General features: G+C 41.0%; 1 protein-coding gene across 2 annotated transcripts in view; it reads right to left on the bottom strand.

Annotated features, from left to right (window-relative positions):
* The window catches only part of gabrb1 (gamma-aminobutyric acid type A receptor subunit beta1), a 72,617-nt gene extending 52,326 nt beyond the window's left edge, over positions 1-20,291 (bottom strand). The window contains exons 1-3 of one of the 2 annotated variants that reach the window (XM_034135338.1): positions 20,203-20,291; positions 20,035-20,126; positions 19,873-19,940 (exon numbers count right to left, since the gene is read on the bottom strand). In XM_034135338.1, coding sequence (XP_033991229.1) covers positions 19,873-19,940; positions 20,035-20,126; positions 20,203-20,291 — 249 coding nt within the window. Of the gene's footprint in view, positions 1-523; positions 573-19,872; positions 19,941-20,034; positions 20,127-20,202 lie in introns of those variants that run through there. The other variant, XM_034135339.1, reaches the window with a different exon arrangement.
* Between the last annotated feature and the right edge of the window lie 3,004 nt (positions 20,292-23,295).

Genomic DNA, 23,295 nt, shown 5'->3' on the forward strand with positions numbered 1-23,295 from the left:
TAGTGTTTGTTCATTCTAGGACACTGAAGTGCTTTGGTTGAAAAAGGAAGGGCACATTGTGAGAGCCTGCCCAGAGAAGAGCTAAACATAAGCTCAAACTAGAACCCATATACCTACAGCCAACACACACACTGAAAAAACTGAAACGTTGACTTTAATTAAATGTATTATGTGAACAGATTTCACATAAATGTATTAGGTTCGTTGAAAGCAATAATATTAAGTTGAACCTAATATTTTTTATTTAAACATAATATTATTGCTTTCAACTAACCTAATACAGTTATGTAACATGTGTTGACATAATACATTTTTTTTTCCAGTGCACATCTAAAGCCCTACACATACATACAACACCTACTCATACATACCCTGCACCAAACAGTCATAATTATGTTCTTAAACAACAGTGAGTCACATGTATCTCGGAAAATCTTTAAGTGGGTTTGCTATTTTTCTATAGAAACATCAAACTTAGACACACACAGTAATACACACATTACATTAAAAGTAAACTACTAACCACATCTGATGAGGGGGTGAGGTGGAGGTGGAGGATGGGCGGAGACGGGCAGGTTTAGGGAATGCGGAGGTTAGGCAGGAGGGTTGGTTTGCAGGGGAGGGACTCTGGGAGCAGGGAAGGAGTAAAGAGGCTGATACAGACCAGGTGAAAGGAGGGAAAGTATCTGTGTATTAGAATAATGAGATGAAGATGGAAAATGGACATGCATTTTTATACCGCTTTTGCAGCATTCAGCCACATTCTTTCGCCTTTGCTCCGTAATGCTACGTTGTGTGATGTCTGTGTTTGCTTCCCCTGTCGCAAGTTTTGATCGCTCAGTGATGATAAGTAATAAGAGTATTTTACCTTGAGTTCTGTGCTAATTTTTTCGCTCAGGGCTAATTCAGAGCCTTTGTTATTACCCTTTAGTTTCGTTTAGCTAAACATGGTTAATATTGTCTGAAAGCTGAGTTTCTTCCCGTTAAGTGAGTATGACACATTTTGTATTAAATGTTAAGAAGCCCTCAGACGCTGTTTCTTGCAAGATGTTGCAAGATGTTGCAAGATGTTTTGCCCCCGCCCGCGGGGCCGTGGGGTTTAACTTTAAAGATTGTAGTATTTCTAATTGTACTTGAAGGGGCCTTATTAGGCACATTTTAAGGTTCATATCAGTATGTAGTGTCTCTACTTTAAAGAGTCCTCTCCTGCTGATGTTCAGGTGTATATCAGTATGTAGTGTCTCTACTTTAAAGAGTCCTCTCCTGCTGATGTTCAGGTGTATATCAGTATGTAGTGTCTCTACTTTAAAGAGTCCTCTCCTGCTGATGTTCAGGTGTATATCAGTATGTAGTGTCTCTACTTTAAAGAGTCCTCTCCTGCTGATGTTCAGGTGTATATCAGTATGTAGTGTCTCTACTTTAAAGAGTCCTCTCCTGCTGATGTTCAGGTTTATATCAGTATGTAGTGTCTCTACTTTAAAGAGTCCTCTCCTGCTGATGTTCAGGTGTATATCAGTATGTAGTGTCTCTACTTTAAAGAGTCCTCTCCTGCTGATGTTCAGGTGTATATCAGTATGTAGTGTCTCTACTTTAAAGAGTCCTCTCCTGCTGATGTTCAGGTGTATATCAGTATGTAGTGTCTCTACTTTAAAGAGTCCTCTCCTGCTGATGTTCAGGTGTATATCAGTATGTAGTGTCTCTACTTTAAAGAGTCCTCTCCTGCTGATGTTCAGGTGTATATCAGTATGTAGTGTCTCTACTTTAAAGAGTCCTCTCCTGCTGATGTTCAGGTGTATATCAGTATGTAGTGTCTCTACTTTAAAGAGTCCTCTCCTGCTGATGTTCAGGTGTATATCAGTATGTAGTGTCTCTACTTTAAAGAGTCCTCTCCTGCTGATGTTCAGGTGTATATCAGTATGTAGTGTCTCTACTTTAAAGAGTCCTCTCCTGCTGATGTTCAGGTGTATATCAGTATGTAGTGTCTCTACTTTAAAGAGTCCTCTCCTGCTGATGTTCAGGTGTATATCAGTATGTAGTGTCTCTACTTTAAAGAGTCCTCTCCTGCTGATGTTCAGGTGTATATCAGTATGTAGTGTCTCTACTTTAAAGAGTCCTCTCCTGCTGATGTTCAGGTGTATATCAGTATGTAGTGTCTCTACTTTAAAGAGTCCTCTCCTGCTGATGTTCAGGTGTATATCAGTATGTAGTGTCTCTACTTTAAAGAGTCCTCTCCTGCTGATGTTCAGGTGTATATCAGTATGTAGTGTCTCTACTTTAAAGAGTCCTCTCCTGCTGATGTTCAGGTGTATATCAGTATGTAGTGTCTCTACTTTAAAGAGTCCTCTCCTGCTGGTGTTCAGGTGTATATCAGTATGTAGTGTCTCTACTTTAAAGAGTCCTCTCCTGCTGATGTTCAGGTGTATATCAGTATGTAGTGTCTCTACTTTAAAGAGTCCTCTCCTGCTGATGTTCAGGTGTATATCAGTAGTGTCTCTACTTTAAAGAGTCCTCTCCTGCTGATGTTCAGGTGTATATCAGTATGTAGTGTCTCTACTTTAAAGAGTCCTCTCCTGCTGATGTTCAGGTGTATATCAGTATGTAGTGTCTCTACTTTAAAGAGTCCTCTCCTGCTGATGTTCAGGTGTATATCAGTATGTAGTGTCTCTACTTTAAAGAGTCCTCTCCTGCTGATGTTCAGGTGTATATCAGTATGTAGTGTCTCTACTTTAAAGAGTCCTCTCCTGCTGATGTTCAGGTGTATATCAGTATGTAGTGTCTCTACTTTAAAGAGTCCTCTCCTGCTGATGTTCAGGTGTATATCAGTATGTAGTGTCTCTACTTTAAAGAGTCCTCTCCTGCTGATGTTCAGGTGTATATCAGTATGTAGTGTCTCTACTTTAAAGAGTCCTCTCCTGCTGATGTTCAGGTGTATATCAGTATGTAGTGTCTCTACTTTAAAGAGTCCTCTCCTGCTGATGTTCAGGTGTATATCAGTATGTAGTGTCTCTACTTTAAAGAGTCCTCTCCTGCTGATGTTCAGGTGTATATCAGTATGTAGTGTCTCTACTTTAAAGAGTCCTCTCCTGCTGATGTTCAGGTGTATATCAGTATGTAGTGTCTCTACTTTAAAGAGTCCTCTCCTGCTGATGTTCAGGTGTATATCAGTATGTAGTGTCTCTACTTTAAAGAGTCCTCTCCTGCTGATGTTCAGGTGTATATCAGTATGTAGTGTCTCTACTTTAAAGAGTCCTCTCCTGCTGATGTTCAGGTGTATATCAGTATGTAGTGTCTCTACTTTAAAGAGTCCTCTCCTGCTGGTGTTCAGGTGTATATCAGTATGTAGTGTCTCTACTTTAAAGAGTCCTCTCCTGCTGATGTTCAGGTGTATATCAGTATGTAGTGTCTCTACTTTAAAGAGTCCTCTCCTGCTGATGTTCAGGTGTATATCAGTAGTGTCTCTACTTTAAAGAGTCCTCTCCTGCTGATGTTCAGGTGTATATCAGTATGTAGTGTCTCTACTTTAAAGAGTCCTCTCCTGCTGATGTTCAGGTGTATATCAGTATGTAGTGTCTCTACTTTAAAGAGTCCTCTCCTGCTGATGTTCAGGTGTATATCAGTATGTAGTGTCTCTACTGGGACATGTCTCCATGCTTTAATGTTCAAAATGCTCTTTATTTGTCTCATACTGCCTGTGCTGCAGCACCTCTTTTCACCCTCTGTCTGAAACCAGAGCCCAGTCTGCTCTGATTGGTTAGCTGGCCGGCTCTGTTGTGATTGGTCGATCACTTAGAGATGTGTCGGAAAAGTACCACCACTTAGCCTATCATGTATAATATGTTGGAGCGCTAGCCAATTGAAGCGTGGTGTCACTATGTTCCGGAAGAAAACAAAGGAGTCCAATGGAGGCGTTTGTGGCAGGAGGGTGTGGGAGAGAAAGTCCCTCTGGAGGGAACAAAGGGATTTGAGCCTTTGCAGACCATTTACATGCACACAAACCTATAGAACACACTACAGGGAAGGGAACCCCCAAAAAGCATAATAGGGCCTCTTTAATATATTAAATTAGGACTAAAAAAAATTTAACAGTCGGATGTTAAAGAATTTGACAGCTTTATGCAGGTCATGAACTACACATTTACAAAACATAGTCCTTGTATGTGCAAATTACTTTACGCAATAAAATCATTCTGATTGTGATAAGCCATGTGCCCTACAGAGCAGAACATCTCTTGTATTTGCAGTGAATGCTGGGATAGTCTGGGTTCGACCTCCAAAGGAAAAAGAACAATGCATCTCTGGATGAATCTCTCATGAATGCTAGAGATACATTCTGTGTTCCTTTCTGCAGAGAGTGCTAAACATCATCCGGGCAGAAACGATGCCACAGCTGATCAGTTAGCATGCTGAGAGAAGGAGCCGGACCTCAGAAGAACCTCATGTTGCATCACTGTCCCTCTAACTCACCGGCGCTCTGTTCCTGACAGCACAGCATGTCTGATGACTCAGGCCAGGACGGGCCTGACAAGGATCTGAAATCTCCCTGTAATCTGTTCACTAACTGCCAAGTAAAGTAGAAGTTCACAGGCATACAGGCGCTGTCTGCTGGCTTCACGTCAATGTCAGGGACAAGGTCGCTTGATTTGTCACGTTGGGACATGAGAAATGTCCTCAGGGGGAGCGGAAGCAGGTCACTTCGTCCACCTGGCTCTATGTCCATGTAAAATCAAGTAGAAGGCTAACACGCACAGAAACAAGGCAACAAGTGCTACAATGAATTATTTTCCCAGTCTGTCACTCTATAACATGAAATGAATGGCAGCATTTGAATTGAATTTGCTGTGATCATTCAGGGTCTGCAGAGGATGTATCATCTTAATCATCAATAATTTCTCGTGCCACAATTTCACTTGCACTCAGAAATGATGACTATTATGGCTTTCCATTCAACATAATGAAGTCACTCATGCTTCCAGATGATGAACCCTTGCATTACACTCCATGATCTTTCCTCCTATTCTACCCCAAGGCTAAAACATCTTACTGTATGAGGAGGAAATGAGGAGAGGATAAACCATTTATTACCACATTTGATATTGTGAAATTCCATAAACGTGCAGTCTCTAGGGGCTATTGGGGCTTAAGAGTAACTTTAGGCTTTAGTTGTGTCCTACAATTGTTGTACATTTCAGAAACACAAAAACATACAACAGATACAATGGAGGTAAAGAGCTGTGAAATAGGGACAGGGTTTGACCAAATTCCATTTTGTGATTACAACCAAATCCAATTTGAGGCTATCTATATGAGATTCACCATATTTATATAGCAACAAATAACAGTTTGTTTTGTAAAGATAGTGGAGTAATGGCGTACTATGTTAAGACAGTTAGCTCTGCGAGCCAAATTGCCGTTGTTTGGACTGCTAACCCTGTTAGCATCGTTAGCTTCTAGCACCTTAGCTTTAAGGCCCGGACACACCAAGCTGACAACAAAGAACTGACACAGACGGACCCCCGACTGTTGTGTCGCCTCGCGTCTCTGCGTCTTGGCCATGTGTCGCACTGGAACACACCGCAAAGACTTCAGCCGACGGCCAAGAAGCACGTACGAACTGCGCATGCGTGAGTGGCAATAACTCTCCTTACCAGCAGGCGGCGGTAGTGTGTATTCGTCATTCAAAAGAGGCAACAACCGGAAGACAGGCTGCGTGATACACAGAGAGAAGAAGAACAGACTGCGTGATATAAACAAACAACAAATAGCGTGTGCGTTCCATTTTCCAAGCTCATGGAGCTTTCCCGAACCTGTGTCGAGAGCTGGAGTTAAATGAAATCTCATATTTGCCTTCTTAATAGTTTGTTGGGGTCCCTCACTTCCGTTTCGCTTCTCATGCACTGATTCGCTAAGCTGAACAGCCAATCAGAGTGATTTCTTTTGCCGACAGCCTTTGGCCGAAAAGGTGTCGGCACGGCTGAAAATACACGACGGTGCGGGACACACCAATCTGAGTAGGGTGTGTCGACGCTCATCGTCGGCCTGACGCCCATCGACGGCCAAAATCGGCTTGGTGTGTCCGGGCCTTTAGGCACTGTTACCAACCGGCTCAGCCATCTTCATATTGAGAGCTGCAGCAGGCAAACTTGAATTTCACATTCAACCTCTTTAATTGTTTTGCACAAACCTTTCACTCAGGCTTTTTTTTTCTTTGTAAGAAATGTTCTGCTCTCTTTGTGCTCGGAAAACAATGATTGACAACAGATCAACACATGCATCGCACGTGCCTCCTGTTATACACATTTTCACAAATTCAGCCACACAGATTTGGTAGCTGTGGACATGGCTGGTAAATTTGGCTTGCATCCTGGGTCTTTAACTGTTATTTTGTTCAATCCGATTGCAGCTGACATTGGGCGAGAGGCGGGTTACCCTTGACAACTGGCCCGTCCATCACAGGGCTTATCAATGTGACAACCTGCATTATGAACCATTGTTATGGCTGGGCTGGGGAAACACATTCAGGCCTGTGGCCCATCAGAAATATATTGTGTCATATAATCTGTCTGCTTTGTATTTTCAATCTATCAATCTTTATTTATGTAACACATTTTAGACAGAGGAAGTATCCCTATGTGCCGCACATGATTGAAGGACAAACAGAGCTGAGAAATACGGAGACGACCAACAGCTTCTCAAGGTAAACCAAACAAGAGCATTACAATAGCAAAGCCCACAGGTTTTGAAGAATGCCTTGGTTTTTCTGTATCGGCCTGAAAGAGAAACTGTGTAGCTATAGCAATATTTCGAAATGATAAAAAATATACTTTGGTTACATTCCTAACTTTCAATGCCATTCGCTATTTTGTGGCTTATGCTACCGTGCACAGTATTTAATGCAATATGACAGTAATTTGTCATGACTAACTACGCCATTTGTATTTTTAGCTTTACTACAGGACATAGAGGTTTCAGTGATACTGACTAATATCTCCTTGAGTCAGGGAGGTTTAGCCTATTAGTAGAAACAGATACATTACTAGGATTTGATAGGGGTTTAATTGACAGAAGGGACCGGTGGGTAGAACAGTATGGTGGCGTGGTACTGTAATTTGGAATGTTGGAGTCAATCCCAAAATATGTTAAAAGTGTCAATAAAGAAGAGCAGCTCTGCCATCAATAATGGGGAGTGGGCCTATAAATACTGTTTTTTTTAAAGTTCAGAAGGAGCTTAATAATCGTTTTGGTGCACTCAGACTCGTGACGGGTTATGTCATCTTACTCCACATACTGTATGCTTTAATTGTTTTAATAGAGGTTGAAAGAGAGGGCAGTTGGTCCAGATGTTAATTCAGGAAGACAGGGGCTGTGTCTTCAGGAAAATAAAGATGATATTGTGCTTAAGAGGGGGATGTTCTTTGGCAAGAAGACAGCATTAGTCCTGGAGGGGTAACCATTTTTTAAGGCTCAGCTCAAGGAAGAGCTCCTGACCATCTAATCAAGGCCGGTCAGCATCCTTTTAAATGTTTCCTTCATCATTGGGGGAGTAACGAGCCGCTTTTAATGCTGGCCACTGGTGGAGTAGACCCAGTGGTCCCCAGAAGGCTCACAGTCTAGGGACTTGCCACTCTCCCCTGCTGCTATTATCCCCGATTAACCATTTTGGACATTTGGGCTTTAATACATTTTACACTGTTTTTATCTATGTGAGCATATAATCCTGTTTTAGTTTGTTTTTTGATGTCCTTCCTATGGTGAGTTATACGCCTGTTTGTTTTCTGAAGTGGACCTAAAAAACATTAAAATCGACATACATTAGCTTAAAGTGCTAAAAAACTTAAAATCCTATACTGTGGATCAGTACTTTCTGCGGCAACAAGTCCTCCAACTCATACGACCAAATGGGCCGATTGTTCAAGCCCTTATTACGACCAAATAGGTTGTTTGTTCAAGCGCTTAATACGACCTATAATCACGTTTGAAAGTTTTCGCCCTCTAGTGCTCCCGTTGAATGCAAACGTTACAGATGGTCGTTTATTCACAAATAACCCTCTCTGTAAAATCCTAAATTGTAGGATAGTTTGGCCATTAAACCGCTTTTTGATTAGATTTCTAGCGAGAAGTGTATATTGTACTTTTAGAATCCACGTCCAGTCGATATGTAGGATCTATAGTTTGATAGATATTACGAAGATGATTTGAGGTCTCGCCAGGAGAACGTGTATATGCGGTAGCTTCCATGTAAAGTTACGGGTTGAAAACAGTATTTCCGGTCTCAACGTTTTCATAATAAAACCAATGATCAAATGATTTAACAGTGATATCTACTCATCCACTAAAAAACATCAGTTTATCCTTGTTAATTATACGACATTAATTGGTTTAAATTGTGTACAATGCTTTTGTGTTTTTCCCATAGGTTTTTCTCTTTTGATTCTGAGAGACACATTTCTTTTTTCAGAGGTTTTGATAGGCTAAAATCACGCCGCAATGCACGTCGGGATATGGTGTATATGTGATATGAAATCGGAAAACATTTAAAAATAATACTTTATTCCGAGTGTTCTTGCTTTTCTCTTTGAAAGTCATCACATAACGGCATTGTAATACACGGTTCGGCTGCATTAAATATTACACATCTGCCGTAGTTCTTTATTTATAGAGCCCTGATGACAAGACTTCTGGACAAACTGGAAGAAGTGCTGCCGAAACTGAATATGTGACGTGAATCATAAATATATCAGCAATTAAACAACATCTTACATTTATTTTCACAAAATACGTCTCCTTGCACTATCAACATTAATTCGGCTGACTTTTATATTTGATCCAATTGGTAGATAGGCTATATTTACACCATAACGGTGCACAGCTGATAGAAAGGGACATCTAGTGGTTAAAAAACGTTATTGCATTTTTTTGTTGAAATTATGTTATATTTTGTTGAAATGTTATATTTGATGAAAAAAATATTAAGAGTAGGCCTACATACTTTCATAGGGGGAAAGTAGAAGGTCAATGATAGAAATATAGAATAGATAATATCAAGAAGATACTGTAGTTATCTCAATAAAACAGTTTAGTGCAGGACGTCCAAAGATATTAATAGGAGGATGTGCAAAACAGACAAACTAATAAGGCTTTATTAAAACATTAAAGAATACTTTAGGTTAAAGTCTTCTTTTGAATAAGAAAAAAAACGTTGGGGGTATCCAAAGATAAATATTAAGTCTGACAAAGTACAATCACCTTCCCTGAATTTGACTCAGGTGTAACTAAAGTCTGATTTAAGGGTTGTTTATATTTCACATCATTAATCAGAATCTGCAAAGTAACTAAAATAAATAGTGGAGTACAAATACCAGGTTAACCTCTGAATTGTAGTGGAGTAGAACAAAGTAGTACATGCTGCTGTAACAAAAACATTTCCCAACTTGGGATCAATAAAGTATATCTTATCTTATTTTATCTTAAGATGATCGATGGCTACTGCCATATTTGCCTCTGAACCTTGACAAGTGCATGTTTCAGGCTTATCAATGAACAACAGGAGGGGTCACAGACATAAGACCAGCTGTTAAATAAAGCTCTTCTGACCTTAGCTGTCATGTGGGTATATTAATGCTGCCCATTATGGACACAAGCAATTTTCACCCATTTATTAATTATATGTTTTAAATTTGATAACACCAATGTGTTTCGTATCGTAAAGCTTTTGATTAAACTTTTGTTTATTTTGTTTGTTTTTATTATGCCTCCTGTAGCACCTTGGGATTGCTGTTAGCAATGAAAAGTGCTTTATAAATTGAATTTATTATTATTATTATTATTATGTGTTTCGTATCCCCTAAACCTCCAGGGTGTACACAGTTTAATACTGGCAACTTCTAATTGTGGGAAATACGAAAACGTCTTATAAAACTACAATTCCCAGTAGAGACGTGCCATAGAATATGTTGCGAAACACACAATAGCCAGCATGTGTAGTTCTGGGGGGGGGGGGGGGGGGGGCTGTCCAATTCCAGTTTTGGATAGTCTGTCACAGGGCTTGAGGACTAATCACGGGGTTTGTAAAGCAAGGCGGATGTTGTAGTCCCAAACGATAGCTGGGGATTCTGGGTAGTGTAGTGTCTTCGGAAACTCTGTAATGTCTAAACCAGTGGTTCCCAAACGGTGTGCCGTGATCAAGTCCGGGTGTGCCGTGGGATTTTGTGATAACCATACGTTATTATTGCAATATACAACTACACAAAAATAATTATTTTTTAATTTACTATATCAGTACTTTGTATGCACTCATTTCATAATACAGAGGCAAACTCTATACCTAAAAACAATTCTTTAAAGAAAAATCCTCACAGAACCCCATATTTCGCTGTTAACGCAGTTGCAGGTGGGAATTATAAGACCGTGACACATCGAAGGCTGAAGGACAACATTAAAACAGAGAAACACGCAAGAGGGAAAATCATGGGCGTCGCAGCCATTATATGAGGGTGGGACAAGTCCCCCCCACTTTTTCAAATGATTAGTTTAGACCCCCCCACTTTTACTATGCGGAAAGTCCGTGAATCGGTCTATCCACTCGCCGCACTTTGTCGAGCGCTGTGTCAGTGCTTCACTATCAAGTGAAATCCATTCCACTTGCTTATTGAGAGAATGCCCAAATCAATGAAACTCCGTACCATGTTTTCACTGCTACTTTGTACCAAGGCAGATTCTCATATAGCGCGCGCATGTTCAAGGAGTGTTGTCATAGTTGGACAGCTCAGATCTGTTGTATGAAGCGATGCCGGTAGTGGAACACACACCAAATGTTCAGGAAATGGTTAATACAGCGAAAAGTCATCAGCTGGTAGCAGTTAATCAGTTAACAGTGATGGCGGCGTCTCACTTCTGGAGAGGAGTTTCGTCTTTATGTCATGATAGAGAGATACAAATACTGAATAGTTTAGATGAGAAAAGGCATCGAAATGCCAGGTTACTAGTATTTATCATGTAAACAGGGAACATGAATAACCCGATCTCTCTGTGCTCATGTAAACACCATATCCCCAATATGATCATAACCGGGATAATACTCATAAACGGCTTACTGATGTCCATGTAGAGACGCAGTCAGTGTGTTTTACTGGAGCCTCAGTTCGATAAGAGATTCTTTTCTGAGTTCTTTAACTTAGGTACTCTCTCTCAAAATGGTAATGTACATTATGTTTTAATTATACTTCTTATCATTCAGAAGCTTTTTGTGTGTGTTTATGTTTTACTGAAGGCTATTTCCATCCCAGTATTCAGTTAACTATTTCTTTTCTGTGCACATTACATAGACTAGCTAATATTCTACCTACTGCTTGGGACTTTGAGTCTTCAAAATGTCCAATGTCACAGACTGGGACTTACTTTAGAGTCAGTTGTATTTACATTCAGTATGACTTGTTATGATTCAATGTGAAAGAGTATACTGCTCAATAAATAATTATCACTTCACCACCTCTCTTGACATCTAGGCACTTGAGAGTGAGTCAGAGGCAGAATGCAGGGACAGTGGAGAGAGGTCCATTGCTGAGGTGAGTGATGAAAGGGAAATGACAGTTGAGAGTAAATTGTGATGTGGACTCTCATCCCAGGATTTTAAGGAAATCAGTGGGGATATTGAACAGGAAACATTTCAGTCAAGGGGCATCATATGACCAATATAGACAGAAGAGCAACATTTATTTGAACATTTAAGTCAATGATACCATTCCTAGGTGAACTTAACATCCGTATGGAGTCAGATCAGTCTCAATATTAATAAATGCTCACAGAAGGATTCACAAATGTATTTTGCGATTTATATATAAATGACTCTCCACAACAATATCTCTCAATGCACTCACAAATAATTATTGTTGTATATAAATGTACAAAAAATGGGCATTTAAACTGCTTTTTATTAATTCAAAGACAGCTCTGAATTAATAATCAAATATGTTTCCTTTCTTTACTACTGGATGAAATTACAAAATGTACCCATCATTTTCCTCATGCTAGTATAGCCACATAAAAGTATCAAACCACCTGTTAAAATGCACCAGAATACAGGAAATCTATTTATTTTTTTCGCCCCCACACCCCCCGTTAAGAATGTCCCCCCCACATTCAGGATGCTTCCTACGCCCATGGGGAAAATGGAGCGCTTTCTTGTGCGGAGCAAACCACCAACCACCAGTGCAGAGACTGCCGACAACCCACCACCGAAAGAAAAGAGGAAAAAACTGTCAGCAGACAGTATCATGAAAGTTACCTGTTTTATGGCTTCAGTGGCGAGCGGCAGATTTTCTCTACAAATAGACGAATCTACTGACATAAGTGGGGCTGCCCAACTTCTGGCAAACGTCAGATATGTTGATGCTGACTCTATCAAAGAGACATTTTTCTTTTGCAAAGAAATGGAAAGCCATACTACGGGAGAAGAAATATTCAGGGTAACTAATAACTATTTAAAAGAGAACAGTCTGACCTGGAATATGTGCGTCAGTATTTGCACAGATGGTGCGGCAAGCATGACGGGGAGAGTGAAAGGATTTATTGCTAAGGTGAGAGCACAAAACCCACATATCGTGACAAACCACTGCATTTTGCATAGAGAGGCATTAGTTTCCAAAACCATGCCCCCGGAGTTGACTGAGGTGCTGAATCAGGCTGTGCAGATGGTGAATTACATCAAATCAAGGCCCCTGAAATCTCTCCTCTTCTCCCAGCTGTGCGCCGAGATGGGAGCCGACCACCAAAGCCTGATCCTCCACAATTTTTTATTTTGTGACCTGTCTGGTTTAAATGAGTGTGTTGCTGCTTTGATGAAGCCTAATTTGATAAAGTTTCAAATTAATTTCTGAAATATTTCGTTAATAAATATTTCATGAGTAATATAGTTGTCTTTGTCACATTTTATTTGGCATTAGTAAATAATTATGCACATTTACAGATATTTTACATGATATGAGTGATAACACGTGTTATAAGGGCTATTTTGCACAATAGGTGTGCCTTGAGATTTTTTACTTGTCCTTTGGTGTGCCTTGGGCACAAAAAGTTTGGGAACCACTGGTCTAAACTCCGAAAAAACTATTTGTTTCTCCGAATCGAAGGTTAAAAACACAAAAGCATTGTACACAATTTAAACCAATCAATATTGTGTAATTAACAAGGATAAACTGATGTTTTTTAGTGGATGAGTAATGCAGATATCACTGTGTAATCATTTGACAGTGAGGGGAATACATCCGGTTTTATTATGAAAACTTCGAGACCGGAAAAACTGTTTTCACCCACGCTAACTTTACATGGAAGCTGCCCCATATGTTATCCTGGCGAGACCTCAAATCATCTTCGTAATATCTATCAAACTATAGATCCTACACATCGACTGGACGTGGATTCTAAGAGTACAATATACACTTCTCGCTAGAAATCGAATCAAAAAGCATTTTAATGGCCAAACTATTCCACAATTTAGGATTTTCCAGAGAGGGTTATATGTGAATAAACGTCCCTCCGGAGCGTTTGCAATCAAGCATGTTGTTTCTTACACGACCACTAGAGCACCTCTAGTGGTCGTGTATGAAACAACATACAATTTAAAACGTGTCTCTGGGTCGTAATAAGGGCTTGAACAATCGGCCTATATGGTCGTTTTTTGTAGGAGGACAGGCTGTGCTGCGGTGGACCCGGATTAAATTCTATCTGGGGACCATTTACTCATCTCTTCCCCTCTGTATCCCCCTTTCACATCTTTCTCTATGATTAAGGCACTGGTAGCCCCCAAACAAATCTTAAACTTAAAATCTTCAATTAAAGCAACTGCTCATCTATTTCGCCCTTGTGTCTATGTGTCAGTCATAAAGCAGAAATTACTATGACCTCACTTCCTGCCAGTGTTCAGTGTGGCCAGCTGTAGCAACACATTTACTTTTGGCATCCAATTACATTTTTAGTTGGGCCAAGATAAGTTTGGTCCTCCCTCTCTGCAGGCCGCCTTGAGGACATCACAAAAGCTCACTCTGCCATCACAGTCACAGATAGCTAAAATTACTTTTATAAGGGCCACTGTGGAGGAAAGGCACCAGAACATGGGGGAGGTTCTGGCTAGCATCTGTTTTGGCTAGGCAGCTGCCACTGAGTCTAAGGCCAATGCCAAGGAAGATAATAGATTGTTCAGCTCATGCTATAAGTGCTATATATATTATGTCATATGTCATTGAACTAACCTCTCAATGGGAAAACAAAAAACATATTGGGAAGATTCTTTGGATTTCATCCGCTCAGAAACCAATTTTATTCTTTCTGACAACATTGCCAAGTGGAAGTACTTAGAGGAGAAAAGGACTTGAAGACCTTAAATAGAGCCCTGTGGGATGCCAAAAGTTACGTCTGTGTTCTCTGAGGAGTACTAAAACTGCAATTTAGGCAACTTTTTTTAATATTGTGTCTTTATCAGGACAATGCATAAAAAGACATCATACTCAAAAAGCAAAGAAGAGGATTTATGTATTTATATTTGAAAAAAACGGATCACAACGCAGGAGAGGAAGCCATATATGTTATAGGTTTTGAGGTGTTTAACCTCGATTTTCATAGCCTTAACCAAATCATTGTGTCATGCCGAAATCACAAGAAGGCATAATTAAAAATGTGTTCAAAAACTGTACAATTGTTGAATGGAGTTTTGAGAATTCCTGCCCACGGGCCTTCATCTGTCTCCAAATGAATCAAGCAGAAGGCAAATCAGCATTAACTTTATTTATAATTTGTAATGTAATAAACACAACTCCAAATGAATGCCAACGTCCCTCTCTCTCTGCTGGAAGTGTAAACACATCATACTTTCTGTATGTCATAAGATCATTCAGGCTTTTAGTTTAACTTGGCTCCTGCTCAAGTGGCATCTTGTTCCAAGAGTTTCTATTAAAAGGAGCAGTAACACGCCCCCCCCTCCCCTGTCCCAGATTTCATTGAGATGCATAATCAGATAAGGCCCCATGGTCCAATCAGTGACCAATAAACAGAGCTGGATAACACAGTCCAATTAAGCTAGTCAAGCTTCAAAATTATTCCAATCCGATATTCTTCACCTACACTCACAATGACTAAACATTATTAACCCAAAAAGGGAACCAACACTAAGCATCTCAAAATAAAGATCTCTGCTTGTTTCTGGGGTGGTTCTAGGGGGGGGGGCCAGTGCCCCCCTAACACTGACTTTGGACCCCCCTGGCCCCCCTGAAATGAAAAAAAAAAGAAAAGTTTGTGATTCAACGATTTCTTGGCTGACGGAATAGGCGTAACTAACGCTATTTGTCATTCTAGTCGGATCCATTAGAGCAGTGGTCTCCAACACGTCGATCGCGAGCTACCGGTAGCTCGCAATCCCTCAATAAATAGCTCGCCGAGCAAATCCACATATGCATAAACGAAACCTCAATCATAGCAAACTCTATCTACTTACTACAACTCTATATCTATCTAACACCCCTCCTCCCCCCACCCCCCACAATGAATATCGACCAATCACGTTCTTGCAACAGTTTAAAAGGGGAGTGATTAGTAAAATATGCATAAATAAAAAGAAAGAATGCTAACTAATGTAAGAAATTAAAATCAATGTTTAATTACGTAATTGAGTTTAAACATACAGTAAGCTTAAAACTGTTTTATTCTGAAAACATTTCCGGTTAGCATTCGTCTGTGGCTAACGTTGTTGCTAAAAGATTATTTTGAAAAGCTTTACGGGATGGAGACTCCGGATATCAACAGTGACGTCACTTCCGGTATTACGGAACGATTACAGCCGTTAAAATGCATTAAATAAAAAGTCATGAATGAGTCCATGAGTAGAAAAGGCGTGTGGAGTTATGCAATAAATACACAACGTCTAAATCCTCTGTTATGCGCGATATCGGACATAGAAGACAGAGGAGGACGGACCCCCACGTCACAGCCCCGAGAGAGGAGGAGCAAAGGAGAGATACAAGTGGGAGAACCAACGTGTTCTCATCCTCTTTTCCACGGCACCAGCTGCGAGACAACATCTGCTTTTGTCTCCTCACTAACTCCTCTGTTTGTTTCATTACCACGCTATGTAATTAAAGTAACCAATTTGAACCTTTCCAGAGACTCCATTAGTCTCTTTATTTTAAGCTTCTCTCCTGGGACGCGAGAGAACCTACACATTTCTAACACTAGGTAACATAAGATAAGAATAATCAAGTTTAAATGATTTGTTATTGGTTGTGATCATATTCTAAAGATGTTTGGATTATTGAAAAGTATACAGCTCCCTTTCATCTGAGTGTTGAGAGCTGTATCCATCAATTCATGTCGTGCTCAAAGTGCACCAGATTGATGCATTTCACTTCAACATTTTAAAAAAAATCTCCCCGGGGGAGCCTGCCTTCCGACCTCCCTAGAGGATGTGTGGTCCACCCCCAAATAAAGCAGTTAAAATAATTAAATTGCATACATTTTCTTTTAGTAAACACTGCAAACGGGTCCCACAGACCCAAACAGCACACAAAGGTTAAAGGTCAGCATATCATAATGTTAAAATATGCTAAATATATACACTGCAAAAAACAAAAAGGAGGAGTAAAAGTAGCTCACGACTTGTTTTATTTTTTTAAAGTAGCTCTCACCCTAAAAAAGGTTGGAGACCCCTGCATTAGAGCGTAAACACTGTAACTATAAGTATCTGAAATAAATATGTGTACTGAAACAAATACCAATAACTGCATTGCATTGTTTTCTTATGCGCAATTACTTCATACTGTCTTTGTCTTTTTCGTCCTGCATTTATTGTGCCCCCCTCAGAAAATAACTGGCCCCAGCCTGGCCCCCCCAGTCAAATTGGTCTAGAACCGCCACTGTTTCTGAGACAAAGAGAAAGAAGATGTATGGACTTAAGGCCCTGACACACCAGGCAGTCACCAGAGAACTCGCCAACACCGACATCGACTGTTGCATCGGCGAGTTCTCCTGCGTCTTGGCCATGTGTCGCACTGGAACACACCGCAAAGACTTCAGCCGAGCACGTACGAACTGCGCATGCGTGAGTGGCAATAACTCTCCTTACCAGCAGGCGGCGGTAGTGTGTATTCGTCATTCAAAATAGGCAACAACCGGAAGACAGAGAAGAAGAACAGACTGATATAAACAAACAACAAATAGCGTGTGCGTTCCATTTTCACTCTCGTCCATCGAAAACATGTTTTAGAATATAAAAATACATGAATGATGAAATGAGCACATAAAGTGCAGACATACTATAAAATCCCAGTTAATAGACCTGCATCTGATGATCGCAGTGTTCTGGCGGGTGTGTAGTTTATTGAGTCAGCAATGTAATAATGGCCACTTCTTGCTAAATTTACATTTCCATGTGATGCTTTTATCCGAGGCGACTCACAATAGGTAAATGAACAGCAGTAGACACTATCTCATTTACTTAGACACTGTACTTAAGGACAATGTTGAGGTACTTGAGACTAATCCTGCAACTTTATACTGACAAATAAACCCATGAGATGAAAAACCGGACGCCGGGGACGCTCCCGCCGATATCAGAGATGTCCCTGCTATGTGTGGGAGGTAAGAGAGGACATTTAAGGGCTATGTTTGATGTCTTTAAGTATCACCTGCTGGGGTTTAGCTGCTGTCCTGTGCCTTCTTAAATTATTTGTTTACGTCCCTCACTTCCGTTTCGCTTCTCATTTGCTAGCTGAACAGCTGATCAGAGTGGTTTCTTGGCCCGATAGCTTGTGTCCGACACACGGCCGATTCAACATGTTGAATCGGCCGTGTGTCGACCGTGAAAGGCCAAATAAGGCGTGTCACGGCCGAGGGTTCGGGACACACCAAATTGACTTTGGGCGACATGGCACGCTTTGTCGCCAGACAACCGAAGACAGCCGATATCGGCCTGGTGTGTCTGGGCCTTAAGATTCCTCACATAGTGATGCTACGGCTAACCTAGCTTGGTCGCACTTTTAGTTTTTGGAATTGTTTGGGCACTGCTCCGGACTAAATCTTAGTTCCAGATACTTTTAATGGGTAGAACCGTTAATCCTGATTGGTCAAACAGATGTAGATAAAATCAAGGAAGACAAAAAAAAAACAGTGGACACTTTTGTGAAGCCTTTAAAACTATGCTACACAACAATTGTGCTTTGTCTCAATTTGGATACTTAGTTCAACTTAGTACATTGCCATGCAGTACACTGTGAACACTTTCTCTTTGTTTGCATTTCAAAGGTGTAGTTTTGTCTCAAATTGAACACTGCTGCTGTGCCCTCAACGGAAGTGACGATTGACGCTGTTAGCTAGCTAGCTAGCTAGCAACCTTAGCGTTTGCAGTAGCAAATCATTACAGACTGCTCAATGAACCCAATAAAATTAACGGTGGATTATTTTTTCAACACCAGTATTTTGGTCCATTTAATAAAAACTGAACTAAAACATCTGTATAACTTTTATTTGTATAGTGCTTTGTTTGCCAGTCCAATTTCAATCGCGGCTGCTTGCGCCAAGATGGTAGTCCTTGAGTGTAAAGGTGTCAATCGTTTCACACTCAGCTCTTTGACCATTGCGAGTGCACTATTCAGGTATTTAAAGAGCATATTTGCCATTCATTGCATTGGGATGCATGTATGCACTAAATATAGCAAGTAAAGAAAAACGTGAGCATTGGTGTTTTTTTTAGTGCCCAGTTGATTGAGGAAATGAATTACATTACATGTCACTTGTTAGATGTTTTATCCAAAGCGACTTACATACTCAATACTGTGGGCAATCCCCAAAGGAGCAATTTGGAGTGAAGGGTCTTGCCCAGGGACACAACAACATGCTGACTGCAGTGGGGTTTGAACCTGTGACCCCCTGATCCGAACACCAACACACAACCCACTGCACCACACGCCTCCCCTAGCCTTTCTTTAGTTATATAAACACTTAAACAGGAAATAAAAACAACAAACAGAGATATGACGGTTTGCTTAGCAACAGCAGTTGAAATGTACATGATCAGTATGTGAATCCCTCCTGCAGACACTCTGTCTCACTGCTACAACACACAGATGCTGTGTATTCACCTTGGCAGCGCTGCATTGCATTAAGTGGTCAAATCATATTCTGCAGGCGAATGGCTTCTTCCTCCCGTTGACTCACTGACAGCCGTTATGTAATAACTGCACTAAGGCCCAAAAACAGCCAAAGCATGCACACAGACGTCTTATTCTGTCTGCCCCCCACCCCCACACACACCACCAGCACCACACTACCGCTTTGACACCGGGCTCACACCGCTGCAGATGGAATCCCTGAACAGCTCCTCTCAGTCTCTCCAATTCAAATAAGCTTTATTGGCATATCGAAAACACAGCATTGCCAAACCACATTGTACAAGGCGGTAAAACTCTTATATTAATAATATTATGTCATTTCAAATTTAGGAAAAGCGCTGAACGGATGGATATCATCAACCAAATCAAAACAATTCCTCTCTTTTTCTCCTAATTCATATAGAAGCTTTATTGACATTACCATATCAAAAACACAGTATTGCCAAAGCACATTGCCCCCCCTCCTCTCTCCCTCATCTCTTTCCTATGTCTCTCTCTCTCTGTACTACTTGATGCATACGGATTGGCTTTGACACATTGCGGTTCTCTCCATGGTGCTGGAAAAAAAGGAGGGAGGGAGCTCTTTTCTTTTTTAGTTTCCTCCAGGAGCGGCGCTGCACCAAGCTCAGAGCCGAGCCGAGCCGAGCCGGTCTCTCCCCCCCCCCCCCCCCTCTCTGATAGAAACTGTGCCTCACTGCAGAGGATGTGGCAGCAGCAAACTTACCATGTTGACTTCAGACACCATGTCGATGCTGGCGATGTCTATGCTCATGCCCACATCCACAGGAGCGCCTGTTGGAGAGAGCAGAGGAGTGAGCACTCTGCAGCATCTCATGTCTGCACGGGGGCGCACACACTGGGGAGGGGGGTAGGGGGGGTCTCTTACCTCCAAAATCAGGCCGCAGACGGATGTCATAGCCCTTCAGCAGCTTGTCCACGGTGGCTTTCACGTAGGACATGTTGCTGGGCTCGTTTGCACTGAGGACAGAAAGCAGATTTTAATTTTGTATCTGATGAAATAAAAAGGCATTATGTTTTTTGGATCAGATCTCACCTCTGCGCCCCGATCACTACTGTCACCAGCAGCGACAAGCAGCAGCAGACCCCCCAGCCCAAGCCCCCGCGCGCCACAGCGGTCCACATCCTGCCAAACACTTTCACACAAACACCTCAGGGACGCAATTTAGGCTGCAAGATTCCAAGAGCGACGCATGCGCGGCGGTTTATCCACATCCGAGCGTCATTGTCAAGGTGAGAAATTGTAGCCAAGATGAAAAAAGAATACAAAAACCAGCCTATAGGTAGTTCACTTGAGGAGTTGAGGTTGGTGCATGAGGCGGCACATGCATTCTCCCCGCGCTCAGCGTCCTGCAGCACGCACAGCTGATCTGCCGCATGCGCGTCTCCCCGCTGCCGCTCACTTCGAAGACGTTAAATAATGAGCAGCAGTGAGCGGCTGCACGGTCACCTTTAGTAAGCCGGGGGAGAAAGAGAGAGAGGGAGAGAGGTGGGGGGGGGTGCTGAAGAGAGGCGTCATGTAGCCTACTGTAACACAAGCACGTCTGAGGAGCTGCGCCAGGAAGCGCGTCCCGTTCAGCTGGCGTCACGGGCTGCACACCAACTTAATTAATTGTTTTAAATCCCAGAAAATGCATTAAAATGTGCAACGCACGGCTAAGTGATGGGAGAGGAGATAAGACACGCTGTATGGAGGCTGGAATGGATTGTGTTCCGGCAGCAGGGCTGAAGGGAATATAGAGTCCTGACTCCTGCATATATAACCAGTCATACATTTAGCACAAATACATAGAAAGGTATCAGCATTATCACTATGGTATACTCACATTTAGCTAATTTCACATTGTAAGAATTACAGTTCTAGTAGTGGAATGCAACTAAGTACATTTACCTGAGTACTTTAGGAACTATTTTTTCATATTGTACTTTTTTATTTCATTTGCTCTTATCCATTCGTTTTACACTTATAGTTACTATAGCTACTTTTTAAGAGGGCCCTGTCATGTTCATTTTCAGGTTCACATTTATATTTTGAGCCTCTACTGTGACATGTTGTCCTGCTTTAATCTTTACAAAATTAAAAAATTGGCTCAACATTGACGAACATGTATTTTAAGCGATAAAACCTGAATAATATAATATTATTTAGCATGATAATACTTTGAAAAGAACCACAGTGCATAATGAGTATTTTTACTTGTCATACTTATATACCTCTTCTTAAAGGTGGGGTAGGTAAGTTTGAGAAACCGGCTCGAGATCGCTAGAATTTGAAAATACACAACCGGAGAAAATCTGCCACTTCCTTATAGAGCCCCTCCTCCAACACACACGAACGTGCACATGACCAATGAGGGCACAATACATTTGTGCACAGATGGAAGGCTGACAGGTAGGTAGGCCATCCAGTTATTTTAGCCGGGCCGGCTAAAATAATTGGTCGTGCTTTTTACAGTATTACGGCTTCCACAGATGAAATCTTTTTATGGATTTTTTGATTTTTGACTTCAACTAATGCATTTAGTTTTGCAAAGAAAAAACGTATCTATCAAATAAACACATACCATTTTTCTAATAAATCATGTTTCAGAGACAAATTCAGCATAGGTTTTACAAGTACACACATTTTTTTTACAACTACAACACTTCTTTTTACAAGTACAAATCTTGTTTTTACAACTACAACACTTTTTTTTACAGGTACAAAACTTTTTCTTCTCACGGCGGAATATTACTGCCAAAAGTCACGTGACTCACTCACGTGACTTTTGGCAGTAATATTCCGCCGTGGTTGTGCTCATACACACTCACACATGCTCACTCACACATGCTCCACGGCAGCAGGGGGCGCTACTGAGTCCATTGGGAAGGCGGGAGGTTGAGCAGAGCATGGAACAGCCCTTGCCAGCCCTTGCCAGCCTGATGACAGCGGTGTTTCTAGCGATCCAGCGATCTGAATTTAGCGATCACAACGAAAACAGCCAAGACACATATTGAGCCCAGAAAATGAATGTTCTTAGGGCTGTAAATATAATAAGCCTTTGTCTAAAATGGACAACATTGTAACTACGGAGATTTAAACTATACAGCGATTCTGCACTCGGTCAATCAGCTGCTCTTCATTTTCTTTCCTGCTATATTCAATGAGTGATACAAATATTTTTTACCATACGTTCTGAATAAAACTGATACTGTTGGACTCGGTACTAGTTGACTGCTACCAGAAATAAAAGGAAGTACTTTACTGTGTACTTTGTGAGTAATCCTCTGTCAGAGTCCCCTCCATAGTACATAATGCATGTTTTTTGCTATCTTTGATGAATGATAAAAATAAAATGTTACCATTAGTTCTTAATGAAATTGATACGGTTTGACTTTGTATTAGTAAGCCTACTACTAACAATACATTGAAGTACTTTTACTGTGTATTTTTTGAGAAATACTCTGTCAAAGTCACCTGCTGAGAACAAAATCAAGCCACTTCTGCTAAGTTTGATGAGGGGAAAAAATATGTTTTGCCATTAGTTCTTCGTGAGATTGACACTGTTGGACTCAGTACTAGTACCACAAGTACTATGAAGTACTTTTACTGTGTACTTTTTGAGTAATCCTCTGTCAATGTCCCCTCCTGAGTACAATAATGCATGTTTCTCTGCTATTTTGAATAAGCGTTAAAACCAGTAGCGTCGTGTTTTTTCTGTAGCCCCGGACAATTCTCCCTCAATAATATAATACATTAACCGTGCTTTACGTGAACCTCATCATGACACAAGAGAGGACGGCAGCACTGTAATTTCCCGTGTTCAGTGAATGCAACAGAGGCATGACACCAGACCAATCAGAGAGTTGCATGGAAATAAACGTGTGCTTGTGTCATAGAGTGGCGAAGTCCCTCCCACTTACTTCCGCCCCATGGGACCTTATTTCGGAAAAATTATGCATTGAAGTCAATGGGGAGAGAAAACTTATCTTTCGATCCCGTTTGAATTGTGCCATGAATTACACATATGATGTTTGTCAATCTTAAAAAATCATTTCCATGTCAAAAAAGTCACAGTTTGTCTTAAAACTGTTGAAATATAAGACTTTGAAAAATACGAAACTAGAAAGACTACAAATCCCAGAGTCG

Source organism: Trematomus bernacchii, unplaced genomic scaffold (genome assembly GCF_902827165.1).
Source record: "Trematomus bernacchii unplaced genomic scaffold, fTreBer1.1, whole genome shotgun sequence".
Lineage (NCBI taxonomy): Eukaryota > Metazoa > Chordata > Actinopteri > Perciformes > Nototheniidae > Trematomus > Trematomus bernacchii.